Here is a 22,318-nt window from a genome sequence, read left to right as displayed (position 1 = left end):
CTTGACAGCCTTCGCTCAACAGAGAATTACAAGGGCCTTTGAGGAGCCGGGCCCATGCCTTCCTAGCACTGGGAGGATGGGACAGACAGCAGGGGCCTTCCCTGGAGGGGCTCACTGTCCAGTGAGGGGACAGCCTGTGAACACACAGTGACAATGCAGTGTGATCCCTGCTGGCACACAGGAGAGCCAAGGAGGGGTGGGGGCTATGGGAGTCCAGTGAGGGCACTCCCTTCAGCCCTGGAAGGGAGCAGGGGGGTGATTAGGGACCTATACTTTGCAGGGAACACCAAAGCTGCCCTGAAGTCCTGTGTGCTATGTCACAAAGTTCAGGCCTTCCCAGGCCCGGTGCAGAGCCAGTGCAGGGCAGCTTTTCTCCTGAGAGAGAAAGGGGCAGCTTCGATCTGTTGTTAGGAAGATCCCCGCAGAGTGAGAATGAGCAGGACGAAACCCACCTGGAGGTAGGAAGCCAGTTAAGAGGAGGCTGCAGAACCGAGCAGTCTCAAAGGCCTGAATTTGGGAAGTACCATGAGCACTTAGGGTCTCCCCTCCACTTCCATCCCAGCTTGTGACTCAGCCACTGAAGCCTGTAATGCTGGGTCACTAAAACCATCCAGAGCTCAAGAACCTGAGACGAAGCAGCCCCGTGCTCTCTGGGACTTCCCACACCATGGGTTTGGTGCAGCAGTGGGAATGTCAAATTCTCATCCCGTGAAAGCTTCAAGTGCTGTCTCCATACCTTCCAAGCAAGCCATGCACTCAGTTAAAGCACCTTTTCAGATTACAAAGTTTTTTTTCACCATTAGCATTTCATTTATCCTCCATCGGACCCTGCAGTGACTGAGATTCTTCATGAGAGAGGCACAATCCTCATTTGACAGATGAAGCTTGAATAGACAGAGTTCATTCCCTCCACAAATACCTAGTGAGTGTCTATTTTGTGCCAGGCACTGATGTCTCACTGCTAAATGTGAGTCGGAATCGGCACCACGCCTCCTGGTTCTGGGTGGGTAAGTAAGGTCAGTAGACATTCAGGCCAGTTGTTAAATGAGGTAATTTATACTCTAAAGACTAGATTTTACTAATCCATCCGGGCTAGTGCAATTTCTTTCCCCTGAAACATGAGACAATTATTTTCCAAAAGATACTTCCTAGTTGAACTTTTTTTTCAAGCTGGAAAAATCCGACTCAGATCTTAAAATAAAGTCCTTTCCAAATCAGTTTTAGAAGAACGAATAAATTTTTGGTAACCTTAGTTGGTATTCAAAACATCCATGTAGAAATTTAGAGAATTTCTGATCAAGATGAACGCTTCCTGTTAGGAAGATCCAACCCACAGGATCTTACATGAGTGAAATAGAATCGAATGTAACTAACTGTATGAGTGAAATATAATCAACTTTGTTTAGATGCCTCTTGGGCTCTTAGCCAAACTCAAGAAATTAGTGGAATAGGTTGGAAGAGTCTGGTCACCTGTTGTGTCCTCAGCCTGCCCAGCTGCTCTATGCCCTAAGCCTGCTGCTGCCCTCCCACCCCTTTCCTTGTCCCCTCAATGGGCCTTCCTGCCCCCACACTGACTAGTGGCTATCCAGCTTCCTTCACCTCTGGTCACATCTGCCGGCAGCAAGGAATTGGGGGTGGGGGGAAGGGCTGGTGTTTCAGGAGAAGAGCCAATATTTGGGCTGGCGCACCCATGAGGAGACACAAGTAATCACATGTTAGAGTTCCCTGGCAGCCTGAGCAAGAGGGAAACAGGCTGATTATGAGACAGCCATTGGCTCACAGAAAGACGAAGTCCAGTTGCTCAGTCAAGAGCACTTGGCCGGGTGCGGTGGCTCAAGCCTGCAATCCCAGCACTTTGGGAGGCCGAGACAGGTGGATCATGAGGTCAGGAGATCGAGACCATCCTGGTCAACATGGTGAAACCCCGTCACTACTAAAAATACAAAAAAATTAGCTAGGCATGGTGGCTCATGCCTGTAGCTACTCGGGATGCTGAGGCAGGAGAATTGCCTGAACCCAGGAGGCGGAGGTTGCGGTGAGCCAAGATGGCACCATTGCACTCCAGCCTGGGTAACAAGAGCGAAACTCCGTCTCAAAAAAAAAAAAGAGCACTTGTGTCCCAGGAGCTTGCACAGGGCGACCAGCAGGGAAGTGATGGTGACCTTGAGGGCACAGGCGCTTCTGAGCCCTGAGGTGGCTGCCCCCGTGAGCAGCATCTCCTGGCTCTGCAGGGAGGCTGAGCATGCTCAGTGCGGACCACACTCCAGGAGACTGAAATGGCAGGGTCCCAGGAAGAAGTTTCCTGGCGTCCAGGTAACACAAGGTGCAGCTTGAAGAAGCCTGGGGAACGGATGGGCAACTGGACCCTCTCAGATAGCCATGGCCTTTTATTTTACATTTTCGGATTGGCAATGCATTTCCATAGTTCAACATTCAAAAGAGACAAAAAAAAGTATACAGTGACAATGCCCCTGCAATGACTCTGTTCCCTTCCCCCAGTGGCCCTTATATCAGTTTCTTATACATCTTCCCAGAGGGATTTTATATATATATATATACACACACACACTTGCAAACATCTGTCCAGCCACATGCATGCGTGTTTCATTGTAGTATCAATTGTGCACCAGGTTTTTCTGCTATTGTGGAGAGAATTCCCTGAGTAGGCTGATCACCTTCTCATGGCTCTATAGTATTCCATGGTATGGACATGCTATCATTTTTATTTATTTATTTATTTATTTATTTATTTTGGCCAGGAATGAGGAATACTTGAGTAAAGTCTTTTGCTGTTAGAAATGGAGCTGCAGTTAATGACTAAATATCCCTGCGCATGGGCCATTTCCAACCAAGTTTTTTGACGGAAGGGGAAGAGCAGACACACCCACACTGAAGGTGGTGCCTCCATTCAGCAAGCACGAGAAAGGGGGCTGTGGAAAAGGGGAGGGCAGGCTGGCTGAGGTGTCACAGACTGAAAGATGTCTGTGCAGGACCAGCCAAGTGTAACAGCCACCAGGACCCGTTTCATCTGTAACCGTGGCGCCCAGGCCTTGGGGCAGTTCACAGTAAAACAGAGACCCTTCCACAGGCAAAAGTGTGGAGCGCCACACTGGCATGGGCTCCCAGGCCTTGGAGACAAGCACAGCCTCGTTCAAGGCTGATTCTGAAAGAGGGTGGCTTTCAAGGGCTTCTAAGCCCTGAGGTTGCAGTCACCTCCCAGGTGTCCTCTTACTTACTGCCTCCGCACTCCCAGCAAGGCCACGCAGGGACGGTACTCGAGCAGGTAGCATGGCACCTGGGAGGTCAGTCTCTGGCTGCAGGCCTCGTTCTGGGCTGGGTTGGGGCCCAGAGTGACGCACGGCTCAGGCCCTAAAGGAGACTGGTGATATGGACAAAGACCTGAGACACATTCAGATCGGGGACAAAGCAGAGGTCCCGGGGCAGTCACCAGGACCCAGGAAGACTCAAGACTCGAGAACTCAGAGCTGGGCAGAAAGAAACCAATTGGAGCTAGGAAGGAGGTCACGAAGTGGGGTCCTGACCCTGTGTGAAGCCATATCAGGAGAGGTAGGCGGTATGACTAGTCAGGGTGGATGAGCTCTTTCTGGATTGGTGTGGGGGAACCAGCGGGACACAGGAGAAGCTGATACTTCCTGCTCAGTGGAAGTATTGGCCTCTGCTGGCCCCACAAATGCCCGAAGTATTCCCCGACTTGGGAATACTGTGCTTAGTGAATCTCCCACTGTGCACTGGGGCAGGAGATTGTGCAGCCAGGCTGGGAGGAACCAGCCTTGATGAGCACGTCCTGCATTGCAGCAGCTGTGACAGAGGTCAGAAGATGCTCTTGGGGTGGCCTACAAGGGTCACAGGATAGAGTGACTTCCCTGGGAAGGACATGGGACAGGGTCACAGAACAGAGTGACTTCCTTGGGAAGAATGTGGGAAAGGGTCACAGGACAGAGTGACTTCCCTGAGAAGGATGTGAGAAAGGGTCATTGGACAGAGTGACTTCCCTGGGAAGGGGTGGGAAAGGGTCATAGGACAGAGTGACTTCCCTGGGATGTGGGAAAGGGTCACAGGACAGAGTGACTTCCCTGGGAAGGAGGTGGGAAAGGGTCACAGGACAGAGTGACTTCCCTGGGAAGGAGGTGGGAAAGGGTCACAGGACAGAGTGACTTCCCTGGGAAGGAGGTGGGAAAGGGTCACAGGACAGAGTGACTTCCCTGGGAAGGATGTAGGAAAGGGTCACAGGACAGAGTGACTTCCCTGGGAAGGACGTGGGAAAGGGTCACAGGACACAGTGACTTCCCTGGGAAGGACGTGGGAAAGGGTCACAGGACACAGTGACTTCCCTGGGAAGGACGTGGGAAAGGGTCACAGGACACAGTGACTTCCCTGGGAAGGACGTGGGAAAGGGTCACAGGACACAGTGACTTCCCTGGGAAGGACGTGGGAAAGGGTCACAGGACACAGTGACTTCCCTGGGAAGGACGTGGGAAAGGGTCACAGGACACAGTGACTTCCCTGGGAAGGACGTGGGAAAGGGTCACAGGACACAGTGACTTCCCTGGGAAGGACGTGGGAAAGGGTCACAGGACACAGTGACTTCCCTGGGAAGGACGTGGGAAAGGGTCACAGGACACAGTGACTTCCCTGGGAAGGACGTGGGAAAGGGTCACAGGACACAGTGACTTCCCTGGGAAGGACGTGGGAAAGGGTCACAGGACACAGTGACTTCCCTGGGAAGGACGTGGGAAAGGGTCACAGGACACAGTGACTTCCCTGGGAAGGACGTGGGAAAGGGAGCTGGATGATCTGGGAGGAGCCTAGATGCACGCCCTCATATAGAAGGAAGGAAGGAGAGGAGATGGACCCCGGGCCAGGCTGGGTACACACACATACCACGTCCTCTCTAGCATAGCCCCTCTCTACGCTGGGATGCAGCTTGTGGCATAAGCACAGCGCCAGCTTAGCCCTCGACGCCAAAGGTCAGTGAGCCAGGACCCAGATGGGGACAGCTGGCCCTGCCTGACCAGGGCAGCAGAGTGGGACCTAGTAAGGGGTGGGGTCAGCCGAGTGAGGGTGTCCATCCCCCAGCCCACCCCCCAACCCCTTCTCTCAGAGGGTGGCAGAGGCCCAGGCAGCGGGTCTGAACTCCCGAAAGGCAGGATGAATTGGAGAGGGCAAGCAGACCCGAGACGACTGTCTGACGGTCCAGGTGGGTCATGATGAAGCCCTGAAGCAGGCAGGGCAGTGAGGACGGGGCAGGGCAGATTCCAGAAACGCTAGACGGGAAAAACGGGTCCGGCTGGCAGCCAGTGACACAGCGGGAATAAGAGAGAAGCAGGAACTGAAGATAGCGTGAAGGATAACACGAACACTACCTCCCTATAACCCACTGATCTTGTGTGCCTACACCCATTCGGGGTCCGGCCCCTCCCCAGCACGCCCTCAGGACGGCGCCCGGATCCCGCGTTGTGTGTACATGTGCAGGCATATGGACGCTCATGCAGGCGTGTCTTCCACCAACGTGCCGTTTCTAGGCTGATTGGACCCATCATTTGACCTTGCAAAGGAACCCGGTGGTTCACAAAACGCTGCTGGGGCTGTTTCATAAACCAGGAGCTCCCACAATGTCGTCTTCAACAACCCGGTAAGCTGGGTCATAGTGTCCCCGTTTTGTGACAGAGGAAACCGTCCACAGAAGGCAAGAGGCATGTTGAAGACCCCAAGGCTAAAGAATAAATAATAAATTTGAACCTGGGTCTGATGACGACAAACCCGGCAGATGCTACAACCCCAGGGCCCTAAGTGGACGCCCGGGAACACTGGTTTTATGGAATATTGATAGATCTTCCCAAAAATATTGAAAACAAAAAGATTCCATGGGGGTTCCAGAAAAGGCTCCTTACGGAAGGACTGCGCCGTGCCCTGTGGACTCTCCCTGAAGAGGCACAGAGGGCTTTCATGAAAAGCCGTCCCCCACAACCCCTTCCTGCCAGCTCCGTTGCCCAGGCCTGCGTGGCACATTCAGTGCCACCTGCTTTGTGCTTTTCCTATTAACCAGTTAATAAGCTGGGCTCCCAGGCAGTAGTGACAAATGCTTCCAGTCACCCATTCAGCCAACCAGAGCTACCCTGTGCCCCGACCAAGGCACGGTGCCAGGCTCCAGGGAGCGTTCTTGGTCAGGAGTCATTTCTTTGAAAGGAATAGGAGCCTTTTACTCAAAGCAGCTTGAAGAAGAGAGGATTATTCTGGAAGAAACACAGCAGTAATTAATGGGACCCAGAGAGAAAATACACACCTGGGTCTCCACGGCCTGAACCAGGGACCACGTCCGCCTGGCCTTGCCCCCACCCCTTGAGTTCCGTTACCACCTCTTGCTACTTTCTCTGAGACCCTTCTGTTTCCTTCTTAGAGCTCAGCACACACAGCTCATCAGCCTGGTCTCTCTGGACCACTATGCCATATTCCCAGGAGCCCCAGATGGGTGACCCCTGGTAAATGTCCACTGCTGCTCCAGGTGGCTGCATCCAGGACCATGGGTCTGTGAGAGGGCATGAGGGGCAGGGAAGAAGTTTCTGGAATGACAACAGCCTCGTTGCTCCTCCCTCAGGGGTCCCAGGCTCTGGGTGCTTGTAATCAGCTGAGGGGCTTTCAAAAAGACCAGTGCCTGCAACCTCCCCTCCTCTCCCCGCCCACCACTCTGTTTAAATGGATCTGAGGAGGGACTTGAGCGACCGTGCCTCTCCAAGTTCCCAAACATCGCTCCTGTGTAGCATGGATTGAGACTGTGGGCTGTAGCTGGAAACATAATCAGAATATCACGATGATACAAGTTGAGAATGTCGTTGATGGCGCAGGACGGGGCACTATTGGGAGCCCCTGGCAGCTCACCTGTTAGGAGGCACGATCCTGCCCTTCCGAAAGCACACATATGGCTGGCATGTGTGTCGCCACTGATGGCCGCAGAGTGAACCGCGTCTGGCTTCAAGGGGGGGCTGAATAAAATACTGGTTCAATTAATGAATGAGAAATGACTTAGAGAGTAAAAGGTGTGGGCAATTTTCACTCTAATACCACGTGTACAGAGTTGACCGAGGCAAGTGTTGTTGGGCCTGTTTGCCAGGAAGGAACCAGCGCTCAGAGAAATGAAAAGGCAGGCTGCCCAGCTCGGAGCAGCACCGCCAGACCCAGGCTCAGCCACGGAGGCTTCCACTGCTCCTCTGTCTGTAGGGGGACCAGCCATCCCAGTCTGCTCAGGACGGTCTCGGTTTTAGTACAGAAAGTGCCACGCCCCCAGGAAACTCCCCAGTCTCAGGCAAACCCAGGACAATTGGACACCCCACTGTCGTTGGGGCTGCTGGTCAGTTGCCAGAGGCAGGAGGCAAGAGGCTAAGCAGGTGGGGCTTCAAGCCCCTAGCCCCAGCTTCTAGAGGGGAGGTAGAGCCAGCTCCAGAATGATCCAGGGTAGCAGAGGCTATTTTGCAGCCAGGTCAGACAGGAGGGAGGAAGGGCACATGGGGGCCAGATATGAGCTGCAGCTCCTGTACCTCCAGGCCAGCTGAGGCCACAGGTGTAGTTCCAGAACATTTCCTCCAGCAAAGACATGGACCCACATGTGAGTCTGGTCCTGACACAACCCCATATCCCCAGGAGCCCCAGGTGTGACTTCTGAATCCCCGCCTATAAGCCTGGATCAATCCCTCTTTTCCTACTGAGGCGCCAGGCAAAAGTCTAGACTAGTGAGTAGTTCTCAACCTTAGCTGCCCATTGGAATCGCCTGGGGATGCTAGACTCCAGTTCCCAGCCATGGCAGAGACTTGGAGGTCTAGGGATACTCAGCAACCCAGGTGAAGCCTCCGGAGGCCTGGGCTCCCTCCCTGCACCTGGGAAGGCCCTTGGGGTTACTGTGGATCTGTTAGTGATTTCGATACTGCAAGTATTTCTCAACTGATCTTAGGACTCGGGGTGGAATCCCACATCGGGTTATCCATCTCTTACTTCGGGTCTAGGAAAACTCCAGGTCCATCCTTGATGTCTGTGGAAGCCCCACGTGGAGCTCTGCGTCCATCTCTGCAGCCCTGCCTGGGCTTTAGAAGTGGTTCGCCAAGTCTTGCCTCTTCTCCAGCAAAATCGGGTGTGGCCCATTGCTAGTTTCTTCCTCTGTTGCATTTCTGTGGAGTCCCTGAATGAGGCTCCGGTCTGTTCATACAACTGCAGCTGGACCCCAGCGATAGTTCTGTGAATCCCTGGATGCGTTATGAGGCCTGGGTGTGGCTCTGCATTGGCCCATGCAGGCTAGAGAGGCTCGTGCTAAGGGTCTTTCTACACAGCCCCTGGCACCTTCCAGATGTGGTAGCGGACCTGGGCGTCCCGCCCAGGTGAAGTTCTATATAGGGTACTGGCTCTGCCCTCACACAGGTGAGTGCCCTGGTAGCGGTGAGGCTGTCCTTGCAGCCTGGGCTAAGCCAGGTTTGGAGGTGTCTCCGGATTATGATAAGACTCCCCATCGTTGACCCTCACGTCACCTGCCTGTCCCCACCCTAACGTGGCTCCAGTCCAGTTCAGGCAAGAACCTCAGCCCAATTTCCCCACAGGGACCTGTCGCCCTTAGAAGGAGCCATGGGCTTATCAGTTCTCCTTGAACCGTGTGCACATAAGGAAATCACCTAGGGTGCTCTTGAAAATAAATCTCAGCTGTTCCCCTAGGGATCCTGATTCAGAAGGCCTGCTGGGGCCTGGAGATCTACATTTTTAGCAAGCGCCCCAAGGGATTTGGAGTGGCCAACTGGGACAGCAAAGCAGGAGAAATGCATTATTACACCTACTCACCTCCGGGGCAGCTCCTGACCAGCAGAGCTGGAGATCCAAGCCTGGTCCTGGCAAACTGGTAGCACCCAGCAGGACTGAAGACAGTCCTGGCCCCACATGCAGTTTTATCTCAGGTGACGGTGGCTTGTCTTAAGCAATGCGTCTCACATCTCAGGGTGCAGCAAGATTACCTGGAGTCTTATTTCAAAACAGAGGTCTGAGGTAGAGCCCAAGAACTTACATTTCTAACAAATTCCGGGGTGATCTGCCACTGCTCCAGTGACTTTAAGGATTCTCATGGCAGTCGGGGTGGTAGAACATTCCAGAAAGAATAAGAACCACAGTACGGGCAGCATTCCCACCACACATAGCTGAGAAGAGCTGGAATCCCGGTGTCCCGGGCAGCCAGTCTTGTTCCCGGCCATCCCCAACCACCTGTAGCCAGAGCCTGAAACGCCCCCTCCAGCTCCCATCATCAGTGCAACTCACCAGCTCCCGGGTCTGCCAGGGTCGCTCTCGGTGTTCTGCTACCTCTGCCTGGCCTCACACCTCCTGCTTACCTGCCCTTCGTAGTTTCTGCTTGTTCGTAGCCCATCTTGTCTCACAGCTCTGACTCCCAGTGGTCTCCTTACAGCTTATGATCCTGCCAACCTACTACCCCTCCTCATGCGTCCTGACAAACTCCCAGCCTCACTTCCCTGTTGGGGCAGTTTGGAGAGCCCTGGCCAGTCTGGAGATTGACCCCTCACCTCAGGTGCCTAGCCTTGCTCTAAACCTGGTTCCAGTCCAGTTCAGGGGAGAACACCAGCCCAGCTTCCTCAGAGGAGCCAGCTGCTCTTAGAAAGAGCTACGGGCTTCTCAGCCATCGTGATTCCACTGTCTGGGATCCCGGCACTCTGGTGAGGGGTTGCAGGGGGTGTTAGATCTGTTCTAGCAACTTTAGCTAGGCCTGTGAAGATTCGTTGTTAAACCTGGACTCAGGTCCTACATCTGACTTTATCCTGTATCCTTGATCCCAATAGCGAGTCCTGATGCCACCCAGGGCCCAGGGGAGGCAGGAATGAGGCTGTCTGTTGCATTGAAGAGCTCTAGCATGTCCCTGGAACTGATTCCAGAACAATGCTGCTGCTCTGCAGAGGAATCCAACCGGGATCGAGGCAAGCTTATGTGGTCACATTGCTGCGGCAGGTGCGACTTGGGTCCTATCCTGTGGTCACACTGAGGCTATGTTGTCTGGAGTGAGTCCTCTGGAATCAGAAGCTCCAGGTAGCTCTGGTTGGTCTCGGCATCATTCTGAGGATGCCCAAGTTGTGGTCCTGGCCTCATCACAGCCACTCCAGTGAGACCTCCCGGGTGAGTCTGCTTTTCACTCTGCAGCTTTGCAGGGATCTGGCCTCTGCCCAACCTTGAAAGTCTAAGGAAGCCCAGGTGGGAGTTCAGCTTCCAGAGGTGGATCAGGTCAGTCTGAGCTCTGAACTGACACCAGCCGAGGTTGTGAGACTGCCTCAAGAGCTCTAGTGCTATGCACGGTTACTGTTTTTTCCCGGAAGAAATTGACATTAAGATTATTTACCAAGAACCCCCCAGAAACCCCTTCCAGACCACCACCCTCATGTGGTCCTCAGGCAGTCACTGGTCCTATAATGTTCTGCAGTTCTCTCCAGCTGTCTCAAAGCTCTGGGGAGCTGAGCTGGCCCCATTGAGGCTTTGGAGCTTGGCCCTCAAACCAAAGCAGGTCAGGGGCTCCCTCCTTCCTCCCTAAGCTCATTTCCCAATAGCAGATGGTGCTGCTTCAGCCTCTCCCAAAGCACACCGAAGCCAGCCAGAAAAGATCACAGGGACGGGAGAGCGAGCCTTAGGGCCGGAAGATACGTATTCAGACTTCTAGGACAGGAGGAAGAGGATGGGAGCCCCTGGCCCTAGCACAGCCTGGAGAAGAAGAGGGAGCCAAGAAAACTGAAGCCAGGGGGCCCCAATATAGGGGGCTGCTCTGCAGCTGATGCCACCCTGACCAGCTGACTTCACCTGCCATGTGAAAAGAAGCTGGGCAGCGTGGGGGAGGAAGACCTGGGAAGCGGACACAGAGGAGAAAGGCAGGAACCGAAACATAAAGAAAGGAGACAGCTGCCAGGTGCAGTGACTCACACCTACGGGAGGCCAAGGCAGGTGGATCACTTGAGGACAGGAGTTCAAGACCAGCCTGGCCAACATGGCGAAACCCCGTCTCTACTAAAACTACAACAACAACAACAAAAATTGCCAGGTATGGTGGCACATACCTGTAGTCCTAGCAACTCGGAAGGCTGAGGCAGGATAATGAAACCCAGAAGGTGAAAGGTACAGTGAGCAGAGATTGCACCACTGCACTCCAGCCTGGGCAAGACAGTGAGACTCTGACCAAAAAAAAACCTAGACAGAAAAGATAAAGAAGAAAGCTGCAGAGGATGCAAAGGAGAGAGACAGAAAATTGGAAAGAACAGAGAGGAGAGGAATGATCTCTTTCCAGGCTCAAAGAGCCAAGAGGTGGGCTTTCTAGAGCTCTTTCTAGAACTTTGGGCCATCTGTGCCAGAGGCCGCCCTGCTCCCTGTTGAGGGTGCAGTAATGGGACACAGCCTTGAGGTAGGACCTGGGACCCAGGCCCTGCCGTGAAGACAAGACTTCAGACTCAAGCAGGTCCAGACAACAGCCCTCTCCCTTGTACATTTGCTCCTTGGGAACACAGCCTGAGCACTGGCAGCCCAGCCTGAGGGTGCAGCTGCTCTCCCAGGGCTGGAGACCTGCAGAGGATAAGAGATCTGAGTGTCCCTTGGGGAGGGCCGCCCTGAGCCTTGACACGCTCCGGTGCAGCCACCAGTCACCCATGAGGTACGCAATTCAGACCTCAACAACTTTGTAACTATTTCCCTGATGTCGTCCTGAACTTCTAAAATGGATTACAGCCTAGAAGATAATCGTATTTGTAGCCCAAGCCCACATGGGAGCCTACCAGCCAAGAAATCACCTGTGCTTTAAAGTAGATGCCCAAGCTTCCCAAAGAGAATGTTAGAAAGACATTAATGAAATAAGACGAAGAGTGAACATGTATTGGATGCTTGCTTGCAGGCACCAGGAGTACCTCACTTGACTCTCTAAACAACCATGCAAGGAAGGGACTCTCCTTACGCCCGTTTTAGAGGTGAAGAAACTGACGTGAGAGCCATCCAGCGACTGTCCCCCGGTTCCACAGCTAGCGAGTAGTACCAACCACAGCATTTCCCACGTAACACAATGCCAGTTGTCCCTGTCACTGGTTGTCCTCTGAAACATCTAGGAATATGAACCTCCGCCTGCTTAGTCCTCCTCCAATTATAAAGGCCATGTCTTTATCTCAAAAGGAAATCCAGCGGGCCAAACAGTCTCCCTTTTTTAAAAAACCCGAGACAGAAACTAAGGCTGAACTGAAGCGTCTCTCTCCCTCTTTCCCCAGCTATGTTCTGTCTCAGTCAGAGGAGCGGCTGAGATTCACTCGCGGTGGCTGGCAAAATATTAGGGAAATGTTAGGGAAAGTTAAAAGATTACAGTCTCAAACCTTTTGGAAGGCCAATCAGTCAGCTGCTTTCAGAGGGCGACTGCAGCTAACCGGCCATCCCTAGCCCGCTGAGATTCACTGTATTCCAGTGTGCGAGTGCATTCATTCATGCGGTCGTTGAGTCAGAGTCTGCAGGGCAGACCTCCGCACGTGGTGATCAGCACCTCAGGGAGCTGCCCAGGTAGGGGCTGAGTGGAGAGTGGGCTCCTTCACCCGAACTAGACCACAAAGCTGGACTGTCGCACCCCTGAAACTTCCATGTGCTCTCCCTTTCCAAAGCCCCAGAAGACCAACGGGACACACAAGCCTATCCCAGACCCAACCTCACACCTATGGGATCAAATGTGACCTGAGTAGAATGTTCACACCTGAGCATTTCCCAGGCAGAACCAAGGTGCTCCAAACATTACTCCCAGCCCCTGCCGTCACCATCCATGGACCTCACAGGGACATTCTGGGTTGGAGTTGGGGGGACTTCCATTGTCTCCAGGGGTCTGTGCCAGCTTATGGCAGGGAATCTTCCACCTGGGTGAATCGTACATAAGAGCCTCAAAAAGGCCAACGTTTTCTGCAAATGCCATGAAGTGTAATGGTGGAAGCTACGTGGTGGAATATGGGTTTTTACTGTAAAATAATTAGAAAGTTTGTGAATGTTTAAAATTTTTATATTAAAATGTTGGTAGGCTGGGCGCGGTGGCTCAAGCCTGTAATCCCAGCACTTTGGGAGGCCGAGGCGGGCGGATCACAAGATCAAGAGATTGAGACCATCCTGGCCAACATGGTGAAGCCCCGTCTCTACTAAAAATACAAAAAAAAACTGCTGGGCATGGTGGCGCAGCCTGTAGTCCCAGCTACTCGGGAGGCTGAGGCAGGTGAACTGCTTGAACCCAGGAGGCGGAGGTTGCAGAGAGCTGAGATGGCGCCACTGCACTCCAACCTGGCGCTTGGTGACAGAACAAGACTCTGTCTCAAAAGAAAAAAAAAATGTTGGCAGTGGGTGAGGAAGGCAGACACACATCAAGACCTTCTCAGCCCAGGAACCTCAAGGACCCAATAAGCAGGCATGGCAGGAAGTTCCTTCTTCTGCCATTTCCAACAAATCTTAGCCTTCCCTTACTTAAGAAACACCAGCATTTATAGTCTTTGCTGTTCTAATACCATCATCAAAAATTCTCTTTCTGTCCAACTGCTGCAGCAGGACCTGCTTCCCCTGGAGAAGTCTGCCTAGTCCCTCCATCCTGGCTGGAAAGCAGGCTAAAGATGGGAAATTGATTGGCACAGAGAAAAATTCTATCACTTATATTCCTCGTTCCCAGGGCTCTGCTTATTTGGGATGAGCCTATCTTGGGACAAAAGCAGCGGTTACAGATCCTCACTAACCAAAGACAGCAAACAGGACCTTGCCTCCTTCCACATGTGCTCATGTCCCTGAGAGATGCAGCAGCGTGGCTGGCACATCACAAGTGCCTGGAAAGGTTGCCTGCAAAATCACAATTATTAACAAGTGGAAGAGGGGTGAGAACCACCATGAGGTCCTGGGTGCCTCATCAGGACGTCATCAGAAACCCAAGGCAAAGCATTCGTGTGACTGTTCAACATTCACTCATTCTTCAGCTGTTCATCAGCGTTCACTCCATACTAGGCTCTGTGCAGAGTTCTAGAGTTTCCAAATGAAGCAGGCGCAGGCCCTGGCCCTGAGCAGTCTAAAACCCGAGGGTTAGCCAGGCCATGAGGCTCCAAGGAAGGAGAGGCCTGAGGGAGGAGTCCTGTAGGTGAGGGGAAGGATGGATGGCATAGGGACACCCCCCGCTCCCCAGCCTAAGCCAGGCCAGGCCTGAGGTCCAGGCGACCGCTTTCACCCCGGGACCTGAATCTCTGGTCTGTGTGATGCCTGGGATTCAGCCTACCAGGCTGACCCCAGGACACAGTGCCATGCCCTGGCCCTCAGACCACACCCAGGCCACGCACTTGACCCTGACACAGAAGAAGGAGGGGCCAGAAACATACACAACCCCTGAGAGCTACCGGAGACACTGGGAACAACCCAGGGCGTATCCCGAAGTGCAGGGAAAGACTCAGAGCATGTACACACATATCCACACATGCACACACTCACTCACATTCTCCAGATAGATACCTCAGTAGACGGATAGATAGAAAAGCATGCACGTGTGTGCATGTGCGTGTGTGTGTTTAGTTCAAAAAGACCTTGACCCCAGCTCATCATAACTCCCCATTTCATAGGTGAGGAAGCTAAAGATGACAAAGAGGAAGAGACACACTTGCCCCCAAGCCACACTGTCTCAACTGCAGCGCTGACATCAGATAAGACCCCCTTTTCCGTCCTCTGTCTCTACCCAGGAAGTCACTTGTCCCCTATTAACTCTTGTCAATTACAGTGAAGAGAAGAAACGCCATGAACAGAAGGGCCCTGGGCTGAGCGCGAAGCCACCCAACAGCAATCGCAGAGACACCTCACACCCACCTCCAAGCCGCAGCCCCCTCTGTGGACTGGGGCCGCGCCACCTACCTCCCCCGTGGCTGGGCGCCTCAGGAACACAGGGGCAGTGCCTGCAGGGTGACAGACACACAGCAGGGCCTCACAGAATCAGTCACTTTCCCTTTTTTCCCCACAGCACTGCTTGTGTTTTAGCTTTTCCTGCACATAGGTTTGGAAATCTGACATTCTCATGGAGTCCCTTTCAACTCTCCAAGCTCCATTTTACGCAGTATCCTCCAGGAGCCTGGCGCTCACCCTTTCTCTCTACACGCGGGCTTTGGTCTTTCCCAGTGGATTTCACTCGTCTCTGTGTATCTGTAAGCTCCTCCCTCTCCCACCTGCCCCCACCCATCTAGCTCTGTCTTATCACTGTCCCTGCCTCCATCTCTATCTCTGTCCCTACTGATTCCCACGGCGAGCAAAGTCTCATTGACTTACTATGTAAAGTCCGGATCTGTGCTGATTCAGAACCACCGTGTGGAAGCTGACTTTCCCTCAGCAAACACTTTCTACAAGTCAGTTGGGCTGTGTGGTTGTGTCAAACAGTCAGGGGGCAGGTTTACAAGCACGGAGGGAACAAGCGGCTCTCAAGTCATTTGGGGCATTTATATTCCAGCCCAGGCCTCCTGCAGCAGCAAAGCAGCATTGGGCAAAGGCAGCCCTAGGTTCTGGCTTCAGTGATGCTGTTTCTGGCCAGGAGGACAGCAGATGCAGGATGCTTGTTAGGAGGCTGTGGCAGAAGCCCAGGAGGAAGGTCGTGGGCCTAACCTGGGGCAGCAGCGATGGAGTCAGACCGAGGCCACACAGCTGGAGTAGAAAGACGGATGGACGAGCAACTATAGCAGTGATGGGAAGGGAGGAGCAGAGCCTCGAGGGAGCCTCCAGGAGCCTCGTGCCTGGTCTGTGGGTCAGAGTCCGGCCTCATCAGCGGTCAGAGAAGCTCAAGGTCTCTGATGGCTGGGTTCAGGCCTGCAGTGTCTTCATGGCACCCCCTCACAGTTAGGTTTCCATCCAGCAAGGGTGAGCCTGCAGGGGCACTGCAGCACACACGGGAAGCTGGGAGCCACCTGCTCACACACTCAGGCGGCCGATTGGGAAGAAGCCTCTTTGGGGCGGGGGAGGGGGGCAGTGGTGAGAGTCTTCAGCCAAGCCCATCACCCCCACAGCTCTGAGTCCCCTGGTGACCCAGTGAGGAAGGAGAAAAATTCTGCTCTGGTGCCAGCAATGGGCCCCTATAGCTCTGGGACATTCCCCTTGGGGCTTTAAGGAGACCCAGCAACCCCATTGTACCTGTACATAGCTGAGTGCCTTGTTTCTGATTTGGGACTCTGAGTCTCACCTGCCTACAGGCTCCTTAAGGTGGGGGACCTTGCCTTTTTGTCTTTGCATCCCAAGGCCAAGTCCAGGGCCTGAGCAGGTGACAGGTGCCCACTGCAGGTGTGTCATCTCAGCTCCTCTGCTTTCCCGCTGTTTGACCTTAGACAAGTAGCTCAACCTCTCTGAGCTTCAGGTTCATCCGCTGTAACACACAGAATGTATGTGGAAATAATGAGATCATGGGCAACAAGCATCTGTGTGTTCATTATCTCGTGAGAGACGGGGAAAGCACTAGGTAGCCGCCCGCCACTGTGTCACCTGCTTCCTCCTCGAGGGGGGCGGGGTGCCCACCGGAGGAGCCTTTTGGATTCAGTTATTTGAGGCTATAGCTGACATTTCATTCTATAGCCCCAGTTATCTGTTTCCTAGGAAACGAGAGACAGACATCGACTCTGTGACAACTCTCTCTCTGTCTTCACTCATCCCCCCGCCGCCCCCCACTTCACATACACCCGCTGCCACCTAGACCGACAATTAACAAAAATATATAAATGTCAGCAGAAGCTAAAATCAGTTTACACACTGCACCTTGTGCTGCTGTTCCTGCCACCCGAACACCGAGGGACGGGCACCTTCCCTGGCTCAGTGCCATACCGTGGCGGGCCCGTCACGCAGCCTCTGAATGGCAGACCTGAGGGCTCCTTTGCACCAGGCCCCTGGCACTTGGTTTGTGTGCCCTCTCTCTCCGACGAATCCCTCTGCATGCGGAGCTGGCCCCTCAGAGCCCCCACCCCTCTCTCCTACCAACGCCCCCGCCCAGTCTGACTACCCCAGCGTGTCCAGTTGCTCAAACCAGAAACCTGGGCTTTGTCCCTGCTGCCCTCTCCCCCCACCGCCCCCTCCCCTCAGCTGCACCCCAGGCCCCTGCCCACCTGCCCACTGGCATCCCTGGACAGCCCCCTCCCCCTCCCAAATATGCTGTGAGCTCTGGACACCGAGCTGCCCTGCTACGCTCTTCCATTCAGCTGAAATAAACCCAGAACCAACGTCCCATCCTCTGGGAAGTCCTCCTGATCTCCCTGGAATAAGTCCGTGGGTGACTTTCTCTGCGCCCCCACAGCGCTTCGCGCTTACCTCCATGAGAGTAGTGATTGCACCACATTAATTATGGCAATTACAGTGCTTACTAGGTGCCAGGTGTTCTCCTAAGAGCTTTACCTGTGTTTAACTCATATAACGACACTGCAGATGGGTGTCTATTGTCTGGCTCTTCCGCTTCCCTGAGTCCTTAAGGGGCAGGGCCCGTGGGTGGCGTGCTTCTAAGTTAGTCACCTGCACTCACCACAAAGGGGGCTTCCAGTGGGCTCTTACAAGGACCGTGTCTGTTTACTCATCACTCTAACCCCAGGACCCAGACGGGCACTAAGTCCACTTCTGTGGCGTGAATTAAATACATGCTGCATTGAATTGGTACCCAATTCCCAAAAGGATGGTCTAATGGCGTGCGTTCTCTGCCTTCCCTCCAGTGTGCCTGATGGTTTAAAACTGGCTTTTTTGCAATTTGTTGTTGAACAGGGCTTTGTGTGTTTTGTTTCCTCCTTACAATATCCTAAGCGTAGGTTCTATTACACGGTACAAAAGCCCTTTTAATCGAGAATTGGAAACTGCTAAATAGAATGGCATTCTGGTGATCACAAATAAGCAATCTGTGCCTAGCTGATGTGGCAGCAGGTGCTGTGCAAAACAGCTAGATGGATCGCAGGAGCCGCTGTTGATTCTGTGGACACCCTGGTCATTGACGATGTTTTCTTTCTGGTACAGCATTACTTCACGGTGAACTTCAGCCATGAGAACCAGAAAGCCTTGGAGCTGAGGACAGAGGACGCGAAAGATTGTGATGAATGGGTGGCAGCCATTGCACACGCCAGGTATGTCTCCTTGGCCAGGGCAGGAAGCCCCCACCCCACAGTCCAGGCAGAAGAGACCAGACCCAAGGGCCCTGTTCTTGAAGAAAGAAGCCAAGGCCCCACGAAGAGGAGGGCATGGGAAAGGAGGAGAGGAGGGGGAGCCAAAGCTGTGAGAAGCATCTCTTGGCAGGGTCCACTCTTACAGCCTGGACCTCTGGGATGTGCCTCTCTGGGTGCCACAGGGAACACGAGGCCATGAGTTTGGCAGCTCCTGCCCCGCTCCCACACTAGCTGCCTTTCTTACATCAGGAGAACCCAGTATGATTTGGTTTGGCTAAAGGATTTTGCGGCTCCTGAAGTCTAAGGCCTCCCACATTCTGATCCAGATGCAGCCAGTCATTTGCTGCGTGACTGTGAGCCAGACCTCTCCACTCTCTGGACCTCAGTTCTCTCATCCAGAGACTGACATTCTAAACCTCTCTGAACTTTGACACTCAGGGATTCTAGGCCTGCTCCTCCCCTCTGCCCCAGCGGTAAATGCTCCCTGGAGGGAGACTCCCTGGACTGGGTCAGCAGAAAGCCAAAGACAATATGTGCCACAGAGAAAACGGGGGCTCCAAGCTGACCTGAGTCCTTTTTTGGGTCCTGGGGAAATGATGGGTTTGTGAGCCAGGATGTGGTCCCAGAACTGACAATCGCCTGGCGGAGCTGAGCATGGTCGGGGGCAGCAGCACCCAGACTCATCCTTCTGGGAGGTGGATCTTTCTACCTTAGTGGAAAATGGTGTTTCTGTGTCTACCACCTAAAAAATGAAAGCTCCTGAGGGCAGGGACCAGATGTGATTAATTTTTGTATTACCATGGCCTAATAAAGGCATAGACACAGTGCCCAGTAAATATGGGTTAGAGGAATGCAAGGATGGATGGATGAAGGATGGATGGATGGAGGATGGATGGATGGATAGATGGAGGATGGATGGAGGATGGATGGATGGATGGATGGATGGATGGATGGATGGAGGATGGATGGATGGATGGATGGAGGATGGATGGAGGATGGATAGATAAATGGAAGATGGATGGATGGATGGACGGATGGATGGATGGATGGAGGATGGAGGGAGGGAGGATGGATGGATGGAGGATGCATGGATGGATGGATGGAGGATGGATGGATGGATAGATGGAGGATGGATGGAGGATGGATGGATGGATGGATGGATGGAGGATGGATGGATGGACGGATGGATGGATGGATGGAGGACGGATGGATGGATGGATGGAGGATGGATGGATGGATGGATGGATGATGGATGGAAGGATGGATGGAGGATGGATGGAGGATGGATGGATGGATGGACGGATGGAGGATGGATGGATGCAAAGCTAGTTGTTGAGTTTATATATGAAAGACGAGTGGTGAATTGATGGCGAATACATGGATGATGCATGGACAAGTGGAAGGCATGTGTGGAAGGCATATGTATGGCTGGATAGATGGATCCTAGGGCCCCTCCTTGAGCCTTGAGTCAGGCTAGCTAATGAGAAGCCCTTATTATGACTCTAACAATGACCATGGCCCTGAGAAAAGGCCATCTGTTTTTCTTTCCTCAAGGGTATCCATTATAGCTACAGAGACCAGGTTGTCATGTATGAACCAATAGTCAGGCCCACTACGCAGTGCTGGGAGACAGACGGATACAACATAAATATTCCCCCAGGGATAGCACAGTCTAGTCAGGTGCACAGTAGATGCATGCACAAATAGCTCTGGTGCATAGAGGCTGTGTTAAATATAAAACAATGTGAGAGGGAGACGCTACTTCCATCTGCAGGGAAATGGGAGAATCTGGGGAAGCTGGAAACGCTAAGGTTTGGCCTGAGTAAGGGGATTAGGGGGCAGACTTAATGGGTTTAGATTGGTAGCATTGAAATGCTCGTTTCTCCCCACCCCCACCCCACAAAAAAGCCTTAAATAAAGGTGTTGATACAGGAAAAAGAATTCCAAGAATAATGAAGAGGCAGAGTTTGGGTGTCATAAAGTAGGTGAGGTTGGCCAGGTGCAGTGGCTCATGCCTGACATCCCAGCACTTTGGGAGGCCAAACTGGGCAAATCACTTTGGGGTCCAGAGTTCAAGACCAGGCTGGCCAACATATCGAAACCCCATCTCTATTAAAAATACAAAAATTAGCCGGGCATGGCAAGTGGGGGAGGGCGCCTGTAGTCCCCGCTACTCAGGAGGCTGAGGCAGGAGAATCGCTTGAACCAGGGAAGTGGGAGTTGCAGTGAGCCACAATCGTGCCACTGCACTCCAGCCTGGGCAACAGAGCAAGACTTCCTGTCTCAAAAAAAAAAAAGAAAGAAAGAAAGAAAGAAAGTAGGTGAGGTTGGACAGTGGGCTGGAACCAGATCATAACTGGAACTTGAATCCCACTGAGATGTTTGACCTTTCTCTGTGAAAGGTGGAAAGCCATCAAGGGTTTTATATAAGATGGGTAGTGTGATCAGCACTATGATTTGAATTAAAAATTGCTCATGATGTTGAGGCTAAAACTGAGTGAGGAAGAACTCAGATTCGGGGGAAATAATTGGACCTCAGTCTCCTAAGCACTAAAGTAGAACCAAGAGCACAGTTATTTTGAGGGACTAAGTGAAATTATTTGTGTGAAGGGGCTTTGTAACCAGGACTCCATTGATTTAGAAACTCAATCAATTCAAAAAGTTTCTAAAGACAGTGAAATACCAATACTTATAAAGTCGAATGGCTAAGATGCTAAAGACAGACAATACTGAAGGTTGAAGAGGAGTGGAACAAACATAACTCTCACCTGTTGCTAGCAGGAGGAGAAAATGGCACAACCACTTTGGAAAATAACAAGGCAGTTGCTTAAAAAGTGAAACACACATCTGTTCTGTGACCCAGCAATTCCACTTCTTGGTATTTGTCCAAGAGAAGTGAAAAAACGTCCCTAAGAAGTCTTGTATGCAAATATCCCTTAGCAGCTTTATGCATGATAGTCCAAACTTAAGAATAGCCAACGTGTCCCTCAACAGGCAGACGTTTAAAAAAATCACCTTGGTATGTGCATGCAACGGGATACCGCTCAGCAGTGAAAGGAACCAGGCACAAATGCGCGCAACGGGGTGGATGAAACTCAAAATCAATTTGCTGAGTGAAGAGCCAGACACAAAAGAGTACATGCTATTTGGTTCCAGTTACATGAAATTCTAAAATAGGCAAAATGAGCCATAGAAATCAGAACAGTAGTTGCTTCTGGGGTACGGATTGACAGGGAAGGTGCGTGACGGAACATCCTGCGGTGATGGAAATTTTATCTTGACTTGAGTGTATGCGTTTATCAAAACTGATCAAACTGCACTTAAGACCTGTGCTTTCTAAAATATGTATGTTAAACCTTAAATTTAAAAATGAATTATATATATACATTTTTTTTTAAAGAGAGTGTTTTAATTTTCCATTGCTGCTTAAGAAATTACCAGCAACTCGGCAGCATGAAACAACACCCATTATTTTACCTCCCTGTTCTTTGGGTCAGAAGTCTAGGCTTGGCTGAGGTCTCTCTCTGCCCAGGGTCTCACAGGCTGAAATCAAAGAGTCAGTGGGCCGGGCTCTTCTCTGGAGGCTCTAAGAAATTGTCGCTTCCAGGCTTGTTCTTGTTGTCTGCAGGATTCAGTTCCTTGCAGCCATGGGACTGAAGTCCCCATTTCCTTGCTGGCTGCTGAAAGGGGAGGGGGTTGCAGGTCCTAGAGGGTACACATTCCTTGCCATGTGGCCTCCTCCATCCTCAAGCCAGCAATTCTCCAGCCTGGGATTTCTAACTGCTCCTTCTGCAACCAGCAGAGGCAACTCCCCGCTTTCCAAGGCTCATGCAATTGGATCACAGCTACCTAGACAACCTTCCTCCCTTAAGGTCAGCTGAGCCACAGTGACACAAGCTGGAGACAAGAGAAGCAGCCCTGCAGGGCAGCTGTGTAGCAGCGCGTGCCAGACAGGCCATGCTCACCTCTCCTGCCTACCATGAACATGATCATAGCTTACAAGCAATTCACTAAATTAAGGACTGGCTCTAAGAAGCCAATAAAATAATAATAATCCAATTGACATCACTGCTGCCAAGCCTGTCTGTGCCTCCAGAGTCTGGCAGAATGTTCTGCATCTGAGGGTGTCTGTCTGCTCTGCGGTCTGTCCC

At 52.4% G+C, this 22,318-nt stretch overlaps 1 protein-coding gene across 2 annotated transcripts in view; it reads left to right on the top strand.

The window, feature by feature from the left end:
* The window catches only part of RASGRF1 (Ras protein specific guanine nucleotide releasing factor 1), a 128,544-nt gene that overhangs the window by 8,980 nt on the left and 97,246 nt on the right, over window positions 1-22,318 (top strand). For both annotated transcript variants that reach the window (XM_010350423.3, XM_003921695.4), the window contains exon 2: window positions 18,022-18,128. In XM_010350423.3, coding sequence (XP_010348725.1) covers window positions 18,022-18,128 — 107 coding nt within the window. The remainder of the gene's footprint in view (window positions 1-18,021; window positions 18,129-22,318) is intronic.

This window comes from Saimiri boliviensis, chromosome 5 (assembly GCF_048565385.1).
Source record: "Saimiri boliviensis isolate mSaiBol1 chromosome 5, mSaiBol1.pri, whole genome shotgun sequence".
Taxonomy (NCBI): Eukaryota; Metazoa; Chordata; class Mammalia; order Primates; family Cebidae; genus Saimiri; species Saimiri boliviensis.
The sequence above is the reverse complement of the archived record's forward strand: the minus strand, read 5'-3'. Positions and strand labels throughout refer to the sequence as shown.